Here is a 12,867-nt window from a genome sequence, read left to right on the forward strand (position 1 = left end):
TCTAATGGATAAGATGCTGCACATATTTGCTGGTTGAATGAAACAATGAATAAGCTAACAGATGTCTATCCCTGCTGACACCTGATTATTAAAAACCTAAAGCCTGATTATTAAAACCAAAAGCACCTGACTCTTAGTTTTTTGGCACAGGTCACAATCTCAGGGTCATGGCCCGCAGGGGGTTCCATGCTCAGTGCAGAGTCTGCTTGTCCCTCTCCCTCTGCTCCTCCCTTCACTCGCAAGCCCTCTCTCTCTCTCTAAAATAAATAAATAAATAAAATCTTTTTAAAAATGAAAAAATAAAAAGCTAAAGCCTAGTATATATCAACTCTGGTAATAAAGGACGAGATAAGTTGGAAATGCTCCTGCTGTAGAAAACAGAATGTGCTTGAAACAGAACATAAAAACTGCATTTAATGAAAAGCATCACAGACCTGCACAAGACAGGAATAAACTACTGGGAGGTCCAAAGAGAGGAATGGAGCTCCATAAAGTCAGTCAGAAATGTCTCCACCCAAGGGAAAATTTCCGTCTGAGGAAGGAGGCTAAGGCAAGAACCAGAAGGGTGAGAAGTGAGGGAACAGAGACTGTGACCCCCAGGTGTGTGGATACCTGTTATGTTACCATTCCATCTCACCTTCTCATCATCTCACACTTCAAGTACTTCCAGGGAACAGTTCATAGGTGCTCAGTGTCACTAAGGGCAATTATTTTTCTTGTTCAGGATTCAAAGCTCTTTACCCTGAAATGGTGGTCTAGGGTATACTCTAGAGACCCAGAAAAATGTCAAGCCTTCTTTCTAGACTGCTGATTGTCCCAGATGCCCAGAAGAATGAAAATAAAATCTTCTCTCAGGGAAGATAACACCACTCTTCATTTTAAATTATTCCTAAAGATAATTTCTCAAACAAAATATTCAGCAAACCACCAAAAATTGTAAGGTGCCTCTCTAGACAATATGAAAGCCAGGAACCACAGATGTAGGAATCGACAGGAATAGCACTCAAGGGAATTTAGATATCAGAGTTTACAGAAGTAGACTGTAAATCTATGGTTACTATGTTCATGGACATAAAGGCTGATCTTGAAAATGTCAAGAAGAACCTAGAGGCACTATATACATGAAAAAAGGCTCAGTTAAAATAAAAGAACTAGAAAGACAATAAAAAAGTAAACACTGAATGGATGGCTTTGACAGTTTAGACAAAGCTGAAGGCAGCATTCATGAATTTTGAGATAGGTCATCAAAACTATCCATAACAAAGCATGAAAGGACACAATTAGGAAACCTACAAAATGCAGTAAGAAACAGAGGAAACAGGAGTTCCAGGCTGGCTCAGGCTGTGGAGCCTGTGAATCTTGATCTCAGGGTTGTGTGTTCAAGCCCTACATTGGCTATAGAGATTACTTAAAATAAAATCTTAAAACACACACACACACACACACACACAAAAGAACCAGTAAGAAGGTCTAATATACGTTTAATTGGAGTGCCAGAGAAAGAGAGAGAGGAGGCAGAGTTGATAATTAAATGGAGAGTTTTCAAAACTTAGGAAACCTATCAATCCCCAGGTAAAACAAGCCCAATGAAGTCAAAGCAAGATAAAACCAACAAAATACATGTTTAAAACATCACAGATAAATAGCAGAAACTTAAAGAAAGCTTGAAAATCTTAAGGGAAGCCAAAATAAAAAGTAATTTTATCATCAAAAAAATGACAGGGGCACCTGGCTTCTCAGTCGGAAGGGCGGATGACTCTTGATCTCCAGGTCATGAGTTCAAGCCCCATGTGGGATGTAAAGATTACTTAAATAAGTATTTATTTAATACTTATTTAAGTTAACTTTCTAACACTAAAAAGGAAAAAAAGGGGGGGACATTAAAGTGTAAAAGAAAATTACCAACAGAGTTCTATCTCCAGAAAAAATGAAATAAAGACATTTTCAAAGAAGCAAAGTCGAACAGAATATGCCACCTTTTGATCCACTAAGAAATTCCTAAATATGGTCTTCAAGAAGGAAAATTAGACCAGATGGAACCTCAGAGATGTAGCGAGCAATGAAGATATGTGCAAAAAAAGGTTCATAGCCACTTTTTGTAAAATACCCAAATGGAAATAACCCAAATGTCCATCAACAGTAAAAAGGATAAATAAATTGTGCTATGATCATACAGAATAGTATAAAACAGAGAAAACGAAGAATCATCATATTGTGTCAAAATATAGATGAGTCTTATGGACATGATGTAAATCTGAGCAACAGCAGCAACCGTGCCAAACCAAATATATATATATATATATATATATATATATATATACACACACACACACATACATTGCACGATTCCTTCAGAAGGCAAAAGTAAACTATACTATTTGAGGATCCACATTGCAGAGCAAAACTAAAAAGAAAAGCAAGAAAGTCAAGAATAGAAAGGAGCCCATGAGGGTTTTCTGGGTTTCTGGTTATGTTCTTTGTTGGAATCTGTATGGGAACTACTTGATTGTTCTTTTTACAACAATGAACTAAGCCATTTATTTATATCGTATGCACATTTTTGTAATTTTCTTATAGTTCGTACCAATTCATTGAAAAAAAAAAAAAAAAGACCAACATCTTCCAAACTCCCAAAAAAGCCCTCAGAAGAGAAGGTATTGACTTATTTTTGCAATTAACAAAACTCCCTAGATTCTAATTTCCCATCAGTATCATTATGGTTTAAGGGCAGGTATGTTTGCTGTGTGAATGTACGTATGTAAGTGCTTGCACACATGGTCGTACACACCTTGAATTTAAAGATACAGTGACTCTTTTACAGAGTTTCCATTTTCCTATTCAGCCTATAGTTTATTTCTTCATTATATGCCATTTACAATTTTCCTACAACTTAGGGTCTAAGTACAATTACTAAAAGCCTATATAAAATAAATCTACATTTACCACCACTGAATTACAAAATCAGAATAAATCTCATCACATGGACTCATACTGACAGTTTCAATTGTCATGGAAGAAAAACCTAGGAAAAAATTAACTCCCTGAAAGTTTTTGTCCTTGAAACAACAAAGCTGGAAAGCCTAATTAGGAATGTCAGGTATGTTTTTAGATATATTCCTTGGAAAACAACATACATGACAACTAGAATTGTACAAAGGAAAGCAAATAGAACAATTTATTCCAAGAAGTCATCATACCAGAGAGTAGAAATAGAAAAAAAATCTTGTTGCAATGAGTTCATAGTAAAATAAAGGGGAAAGGGCGGAAAAAAAAGGCAGATGCTTGGAATCCATTAAAAAATGCAAAAACCAACTTTTATCGACCTGAGGCAGATATAGCATGCTAATTATGGCAAGAATTTTTCCATTAGCTTCATTCCAGATTTCCTTTTTTGCCCTTACCCTATGTTTCTCATTTTTCTTAGATTTTAGCTTATGTAATTCTCCCAGATTATGAGACCCTAATCAGTTTTTTGTTGTTGTTGTTTTCAGGTAGGACAGAAAAAGAAAAAAAAAATCAATCTGTTAATAGAATCCTCCTTCTCGGGCATTTTCAACTGCTAGGACACAAAGGTAGAATTTTTTTTTCCTTTTTCATCATTTCTTAACGAATCTGCAGTCTTCTGTGATGATTGGCAGAGAGGCAAAAGTTGGGGTCCCCCACTGAAATGGGAGGGCTGCCATGAAGAATGAATTCTTTATCTGGAAGGATATCAGAGAGATTCCCACACTCTTAGGGTTCTCCAGAAATAGACAGGCAGAAGATATTAAATCCCATAGTGGGCAACACCCCAACTCATCTAAGTCAAACTGACGAAATTAATGTAGCTTACTCAGTAGGACCTGGTGGCAGTCACCCAAAGGTTTGAAGGAACTCAAGGATGAAATTGGGAAGCTGTTGGCCAAGATACTGGATCCAACATTACAAACAGCCACAACAAGCAAACCGGCAGATTGTGAATGTCATTGTCCATTAGAAAGGGTCAAGAGAGGACCCAGGGAACCTTAGAAAAGTATCTCTTCCGCTTGTCCAGTCGCCAATAAAGAACAGCATCATTAGACACTAAAACGAAAATAAGTCTTAAGGGAAAGACAATATGGTTTCTGAAAAAGGAAAGCGTGAGTCACTGATTTATTATTGGTCTCTGAGGCATGTAGATAAAAGGCCAAATGTTGGCACAGTTTAGAGTAAAGACATTTTTTAAAAGCCAGCATGAAATGGGATGTGAGGAGGTAATGGATATGGCAAACCATATGGATAAGACAAACAATTTCTACACCCTGTCCAATGTACCAGCAGGAAGGATACTTTTTAAGACTCGAAAGAGATCAGGATGTGACTATAAAGGGCACACTACTTCATCCTACAGGTAACACATTTAAAACACATGACCATGTGATGGTATTGGAAAAAGACACAAAGTAAGTTCACTTCAGGAAACATTTCACTGAGTATTGAGTGTCAGTTGTTCTAAGTAGGGTGACTACAGCAGTGAATAAGACCCCTTCTGCCCTCCTGGAGCTCAGTCTGCTACATACATGATTCCGAGAACCATGGGCTACATTCTACATTGAGACTTACACCAATTTATGACATGTTGGTAACTACTGATTGAAATCAGGTAGTACAACCACAATTATGCAGTAACTCATCGCTTGGAGCCACAGTGCACAGAGGAGTTAATATATTAGGCTATGTGAAACATAGATCTAGGAGCACCTGGGTGGCTCAGTGGGTTAAAGCTTCTGCCTTCAGCTCAGGTCATGATCCTAGGATGCTGGGATCGAGCACCACATCGGCTCTTTGCTTGCCATGGAGCCTGCTTCCTCATCTCTCTCTCTGCCTGTCTCTCTGTCTACTTGTGATCTCTGTCTGTCAAATAAATAAATAAAATCTTAAAAAAAAAGAAAGATACATAGATCTAAAAAAAACGCAAATCCTTTGTTAAAATTAATGACAATTTCAGTACCCACACAAAGACTCTAAAACCCAATATTACTGGTCTGTTTGGTGGGAAAAGACATAATGGATTTTGAAAATGTGCAATTCTAACATTAATTATTATATCCCTTTACTTCATGAAGAAGGAAAGCAGAGATGGAAACAGTGTTTGTCATGACTGATTAAACCACGTGAGGGTATTTTTGTTTTGGATGTGATACACATTGATACATGCATACGGACACATTTCCAAAAGCCTCCTGAAAAGAAAATCAACTTTGGTTTATTACAATTTAAAAAAAAAAAAAGACTTTAAAATGGAAAGGGCTAATGACCAACCATGTATTTGATGAATTCTGCCAGTTTTATGCAATCTTAACCCTGCTGAAAAATCTAAAACTTTTCTCCATTCAGCAAGAACATCTAAGACACACAGAATAATTTTGGCAGCCTCAAGCACGGGAGATTGATGTCTCTCCTACAAGTGAAATGCTCCTTTTTTCTAATCAGTTTTAAACACCTACCTTCCCCTTTTTCTGCTGCATTACCTAGGAGGCTGTCATTCCACAGAAGTTTATAATAATATGGGTGTACAGGGGAAGTGTGAGTGTTCTCTGGCATGAAAAGAAAAGAACTTTTTGACGATCGGATTGTTCGTATTTTCAAACCACCCAATAGCACTTCCATAGGAACTCCATGAAGAAAAACAAGAGCTAAAAAAGAAATCATCACAAAATCAGGCACAGTGTGTTCCAGTTTCTCTGATAAATCTACTTTCTCTCCTTTCTTTTCTTGCACAACTTTTTTTCAAATGACATAGAGTTATTGTCATTTGCAATATCAGTTACCACTCAGAATAAAAATATAAATGGGGCTGAAAACTCTGCCTTCTTATGGGGAACCGTACTGGGAAATGATGTTACACTTTCTTTTCTCATTTTCTCTCTGCATCACAGGACCTGACCTATAGTATACTTGTGGTGATTGTGTTGAATGAATTTTCTATCCTCTTTTTCCCACTAGTCCTCTCCTAATGAACAACTGGGACTATACATTCTGTGTCCTCTAGAATGGAGAAAAAAATTGCAGGCTTATGGGCCTCATATTTAAAACCTAGCCCAGAGTCGCATGTCAATACCTCTGTCTCAAGAAGATCCCTCAGAAGGAGCTATGTCAATAGATTAGATTAGAAGGAAAATGTTTATGTGTGCCTCTAAGTGTGGGTGTACAGATGTCTTGCCTGCTAAACTGACAAAGCTAAAAACCCCTGTGATGTCAGAGATGAACACACACGTACTCAGTCAGTGAGAAGGTCAACAGTATTTTAAGATTTACTAATTTACTTATGAGAGACAGAGGGAGAAGATGAGCAGGAGGGAGAGGCAGAGGGAGAGGGAAAGAGAGAATTGAAGCAGACTCCCCACTGAGCACGGATCCTGACGTGGGGTTCCATCCCCACATCCCTGAGATCATGATCTGAGCTGAAATCAAGAGTCGGCCCTTAACACACTGAGCCACCCAGGCGTGATGTAAGAGGTAATTTACAAGGAAAATTAGGAAATAAGTATAAAAAGGCATCATGAAACTGATCCTGGCTCTTCTATGTCTAGAAATTTACTATAAGGAAAGATATAGGATGTACATGAAGATTTAGTCTCAAAGATGGCAGCCAAATCTCTAATGGCCAAACATTAAAATGACATAATTGAGCACTTTCCTCGACAGCACATATCCTGAAACAATCTAATGGGTCAACAATAACAAGATACTCAAGTTAATTATAATATGCCAAAATGATAGACCACTACACAGCTATTAAAAATATATAGAATGGGACGCCTGAGTGGCTCAGTCTGCTAAGTGTCTCCCTTCGGCTCTGGTCATGATCCCAGGGTCCTGAGATCGAGTCCCTCATCAGACTCCTTGCTCCTGCTTCTCCCTCTGCCTGATGCTCCCCAGGCTTGTGGTCTCTTTTTCTTTCTGACAAATAAATACATAAAATCAGTTTTTTAAAAAAATGTATAGAATGCATATTGTTTAAACAAAAACCATTTGGTTAAACAAAAAGAGCGTGCTAAAAGCAAACTATGTTGTAATTTTTTTAGATTAGGTAGGTGCATATATATACATTTAAATGTATATATGCAGGAGAAAATATATAAAAGGGCATCTTCAGGTATCTGTATCCTGTCACTCTTTCTTAATTTTTCACCATATCTAAATTACTACTGAAATAAACATATAAAAATGGACATAAAAAAATCCACAGGATCAACACAGTCTATTAAAAAAAATTGTTCAGTGAAATCGTTCAGTGAAAAAGGAAGTGTCTATGAGTTAATATCGTGTGATAATGGTCAGTAGAAATGGAGAGGAAAATCTGTACTCAGAACGTCACCTGATTAGCAAGTTTCTCATTTTCATGTATCTGTTGTTGTTGTTTTTTTTAATAAAAATTCTTTCCAATAAACACTAAAAATTAAAAAACCAATACTGAGATTTCCCCCATCCGTGCAACTGATTCTTAGAATCCATTGCCTTTTCTTTTAGATCAAAGCACAAAATTGTCTTTGATCCAAAACAGCCATGTAGTGCCAGCATTTACATCTGAAGTCAACCTATTTATAATCACAGTGGGTTGTTTTTTTTTTTTTTAATAAACGTCTGATTTTCTTTTCATCCCTATGATGCACAGATGGCTAGTGAGAGTACAATCTGAGAGCAGGAGCTGTGTTTGTTTTGGTCGTAGTCTTCTTTACTGATACAGGACATTAAAAATGCAAACACCGCAGCTAGCCAATCAGGAAAACGGCATTGTGAATGTCAGGGCTTTGAGGGTACAAATTAGGGAATTAGTTTTTCCCTTAACAGAAGTATATTCACTAAGTAATTTGCTTTCTTTTAACTAGAGTTATCCCCTTCCATTAACTGGAGGAGTAGCTCCAAATTAAAACCACTATTCCTCAGTTACCGCTGCAGGCACACTCAGGCCCCGTGTTAGGACGGAGGCAACATAAACTCATCGGTTGTAATTTTCATCCTTGTTATCTCAAAGCTGTCAAAAGGAATAATTTGGGGTAGGGGAAAAACTGGGAACTCCCAGTTTCTGCTGACATGACGGCAAATATTTCTGAGGCTTTTCCATTCATTTATATGTTACATTTTTCAGTGAATTTTAATTTTGTGCTCATTCAGTGAATCCTTGCTAGGCACTGCAGATACAGCGGCAAATACGATGGCATAGTCCCTGTCCTCATAAAGCTTGTGTTCTAGAGGGAAGGGAAGTTAATACATGAGAAATCATAACGATGAATCCTGATGGGCACTTAGGGAAAGGGCATGAGGTTTGAGAAAGAATAATGAGGAGATGCCAGTCCAGCTGGAGAGTCTGGGATCTCTTCCTTAAGGAGTGGCATTTCCCCTTTAACACAAAGGGTGACAGTCTTGCACACTCCTCATAATACTCTTCCCTCAAAGAATATTTCATTAGTGACACTCTTTCCTGATCTTCCTCCTATCTCCCCGGCCATTCCAACCTCAGCTTTCACAGACTCTGAAGTTCCTCGGGGCTAGGTTCTATACCCTCTTCTCTTCTCACTCCCAAGGTCCTCCCAAGGCAATCCATTCGACCTCTAGGACCCTGGAGAACATCTATGTGTCAGCCACTCCCAAAAAGCTTCTCCAGCCCAGATCACTTTTTCTAGCTCTGGATCTATGTGTCAACTGCCTACTTGAACCCTTCACTTGAAAACTTCATAGGAATCCCAGATTTGATGATAGCCAATGCTAAAATCAAGACATTTCACTCTCAAGTCTTCTCCTCCTCCAGCAATCTCCATCTGCCTACACACAAACGTTCACCATATCAGTAAGTTGCCGTATCACTAAGCAGGGAGTCAACTATGACACTTGCTTCTTCCTCATCTCCCACATATAACTGGTAATGCAGCCCTGTCTAGTGGCTTGGTAAAGCAGAGCTTGAATTTCATCACAGTTTTCCAACTCCCCTGCCATCATCTCTTGCTTGGATGCTGCCAGCTTCTTCTGACTCTTGCATCCATTCCTGCCCACCTCCATTTCTTTGTCTTAAATAAAAATCTTTTCAGATAACTCCCTGGTTTTAAAATTCTTTCTTTGTCCTGAAGATCAAGGCTAAAATCACTAAAATGGTGAAGACTCCACTTCACCATCCACTGTTCCATCCACTGCCTCGTCTCATGTCAGTCTTAGCATTATTCTTTGGGCTTTGGCTACAATAGATTTTTTTTGGTTTCTAAAATGAAGAGGATCTTCCTGGGGATGCCTGGGTGTCTGAGTCAATTAAGCATCTGCCTTCAACTCAAGTCATGAGCTCAGGGTCCTGGGATTGAACCCTGCATCGGGCTCCCTGCTCAGCAGGAAACCTGCTTGTCCCTCTGCTCCTCCCCCTCTTCATGTGTTCTCTCTCTCTCTCAAGTAAATAAAATCTTTAAAAACAAAAATAAAATAAAACAAAATGATAAGGACCTTCCTTCCTTAAAAACTTGATCCACATTGTTTCTTCTACCTGAAATATCTCGGGTCTCCCTGCTCTGTTTTCTCTGAGTCCCACACTCTTTTCTCTATCAGCTAGGAGTGCAGTTGGCTGCAAGAGACAGATTACCCAATGGAAGTGGTTTCAGCAATAATGACATTTAATGACCTCATACCACAGAATGTTTACAACTCATCACTTCCAAGATTCATGCAACATTTCAAAATCTTTATTCAAGGCCATGACTTGTCCCCTTTCTGTTCTGCCATTCTGTGCACATTCACCTTTTATTTTTTTATTTTTTATTTTTTATTTTTTACATTTTATTTATTTGACAGAGAGAAATCACAACTAGGCAGAGAGGCAGGCAGAGAGAGAAGGAAGCAGGCTCCCCGCTGAGCAGAGAGCCCGATGCAAGGCTCGATCCCAGGACCCTGGGACCATGACCTGAGCTGAAGGCAGAGGCTTTAACCCACTGAGCCACCCAGGTGCCCCTCACATTCACCTTTTAATTTAGGGTCATCATATTGTGGTTGCTCAGTGGCTATCAGAGCCCTGGGCCTCATGCTCTGAATCAACCACATTCAAGGCAGAAGTAAGGGAAAGGATGCTCTCCTCTTGTGTGTATCACCTCTAGCTGCAAGTAACACCTTTCTCAAGATCCTCTTCACATTTCCTCTACAATGTACCGACCGTAACTGTGTCATTTGGTGGCTCCCAGTACAAGGGAGGGAGAAGGGATGGAGATCGGAATGGCTACAGAATACGTGATGAACAGCGTCTGACACATTCCTCAAACCACTTATCAAAATAATAATTAAGTAGGAACATTTTGTTCTTTGTGTCCTCTGTAAGATTATGAGCTCTTTGACTACAGGGAATGTGTCTGTTTCATAAGCCCAGAATTAGCACAGCACCTGGCCTACACAGGAAGTCAGTTAGTGTTGCTTGAATGATGAATGAATGAGTGTGAAAGAGAACAGAGACAGAAAACTGCCAGTGCAAAACTTCTTAAGCTGATTGTAATATCTCACCTCTCATGGTTCAGCTCCCCATTCCAATTAATTTTAAAACAATCTTTTATTTAAAGAAAAATGGTAACTTTTAAAAGTGTTCAGTCCTTTGCATGATGCATAGAAAACTTCTTAACTCTGCCATGTGAGTTGACATGGATATTGTTTTTATTGAGATCCAGGAATGAATACTTTTAAAAAAATAAAATTATCACCCCTATAATAGAGTTAGATGATCCAGAAAATTTTGAATTGTCTCAAGTACATAAGTGCAAATCAATTCTTGGCAAAATCACTCAAATATCATTTGACAAGAAAAACGTATAAAAGCTAGAACGTTATTTAAAAGAATAGTCATAAAACTTGGGGTCTGAATTTTCCAACACATCCTTATCCTTACCAACAGATAAGGATGTCATTCAGATCAACCAACTGGGGAGAAGGCAGATGTCGAATGCTGGCTCATAAGGGATACTTGACATATTTTTGTTCTTATATCTAGAGCAAGGGAAATCCTGGGTTTATTCCTAACTCTGTCATGTCCTAAATACGTTGAGTACTGATACGTTGAAGATGTTCCTTGGTTCACACATGATACAGTAATCCTAAACTACCTTTCCATTATAAAATGAAGTCATAACTTAAGGAATTAAGTGCAAAAACGTGAAATGATGTTGAATATAGCCAACAGTAGCCAACCTCATAAAATATTAGGGAATCAATTTCTAGTTCCCAAAGTGTCTCTATCTCTAAATGCAGAATCTGTTCATAGTTTCTGATGGATCCTGAAGGGGAAGAAGAAATGTTTCTTTGTCCTAGGTTCTCCTATCTGGACTAAGAATTAATTTATGTGAAGACAGATTAACAGGGAAAAAAAAAGAAGTTAAAGTTTTATGATGTGCACATGGAGCCCAAATAATGAGACTGAGACCCCAAAAAATGACCAAGGCAGTTTTTATACATTTCAGACAGCAAGACAGTAAGTTTGTGAGGAGTGGACAGGGTAAAGAAAACAGATGTTTGAGAGCTTTAATTAGTAAGGAATTCTAAGCAGAATTTGGGCTGAGGTAGTGATTAGTAAAAAAGTAACAGCTTTGTTTCTACAGCTCTCTTGGCTTTCAAGCTCCTGTCCCTGATGGTAGGATGTGTTCCTACTTCTTACTACAGGAAGGGTACCTTTTATATGGGACATTTGTTTCTGGCTTCCAGGAGGACAGAGGGGGCCCGAAGGTCCTCGCACTAGCTAATTCCCATTCAAAGTAATCATTGTGCCTTTGGAGTACATTTTGGATGGCCTGCCCTTGGTCCCTACAGTATTCCCTTTGGACATCTCAAAACACAAAGGGCTCCGGCCTACAAATGCCACAATTCATTTTAAAGAGAGTTGTAACTATCTGCACATGTAAGACTAGGTTTTAATTTTAAATATGGCTTTCATTTGAAATAAAATTCCTTAAAAAGAGAAAATGACTTTAGCATTGGCAAAGGGAGTCCCCTAAGAAGAAAATGTAAACAGATGGCTGAGAAAAATCACCCACATGCTGCACACATATCTTGAGGAGGCATTTCTAAGAATGAAGTGGCACTTCCCAGCCTGGGCCACTTCCCACAAGAATCCTTATTTTACCCAGAAAAAAAACACGAGTTTGATACCTGTGGCCAGGAGGAAACTCAGCAACTCCTTCCCACTTCCCCACCGTGATCCAGACTGGTTTCCAAACTCCCCACAACGTTCCCAAAGAAGCTAATAAATCCGTGTTCGGCGGTCAGCCCCGAGCTAACATATTCCTCTATAAATGTGCTGTTAAGCCCTAGCTAAGCATATTAGGCATTCAATTTAATGTATGACACACATCTGTTCCACTTTCTCAGCAAGCAGAAGTTTCAAGATAACTTAAATCCCAGACTTAATCAAGGAGAACAAAATCTTGGCAATGTTTAAAACTGAGGTTTAAAATATAATCCAAATGAGGGCAAGAGAGACCATTTTGCTGTAACTAATGAGGTTATATAATACCGAGATCTAATCCACAAAATCACCTGAGCAGAAACACTAGATTTTTTTTTTTTAATCTGAGTCTATTTATTTTTCCTTTCCATGCCACCAACATTTACCAAAGACCTTCATCTATATCGGTCCAAAAGCATCAAAATGTAAGCAAAAGCAAGCCCTCTGCAAACACGGTAGTTTAACCCCCTCAGAAGCCCAAAGGCCAGAAGAGGAAAACTTACAGATTTGTCTTTTACGAGGAGAGCGCAGCACTGAATTCCGGCCATCAGCATCTTGTGGGGGTTCCAGGCCACGGAGTCAGCTCTGTTACGCAAAAGAAAAAGTACACGGGAAGGAGGGAACTTAACGAGCTTCCACTGGAGGAAAAATTACTTTCCTTAGCAGCACAC

General features: G+C 38.7%; 1 protein-coding gene across 1 annotated transcript in view; it reads right to left on the minus strand.

The window, feature by feature from the left end:
- Positions 1–12,867, minus strand: part of GADL1 (glutamate decarboxylase like 1) — a 137,624-nt gene that overhangs the window by 93,436 nt on the left and 31,321 nt on the right. The window contains exon 10 of the mRNA XM_044255196.1: positions 12,700–12,781. Coding sequence (XP_044111131.1) covers positions 12,700–12,781 — 82 coding nt within the window. The remainder of the gene's footprint in view (positions 1–12,699; positions 12,782–12,867) is intronic.

This window comes from Neovison vison, chromosome 6 (assembly GCF_020171115.1).
Source record: "Neovison vison isolate M4711 chromosome 6, ASM_NN_V1, whole genome shotgun sequence".
NCBI classification, from domain to species: Eukaryota; Metazoa; Chordata; class Mammalia; order Carnivora; family Mustelidae; genus Neogale; species Neogale vison.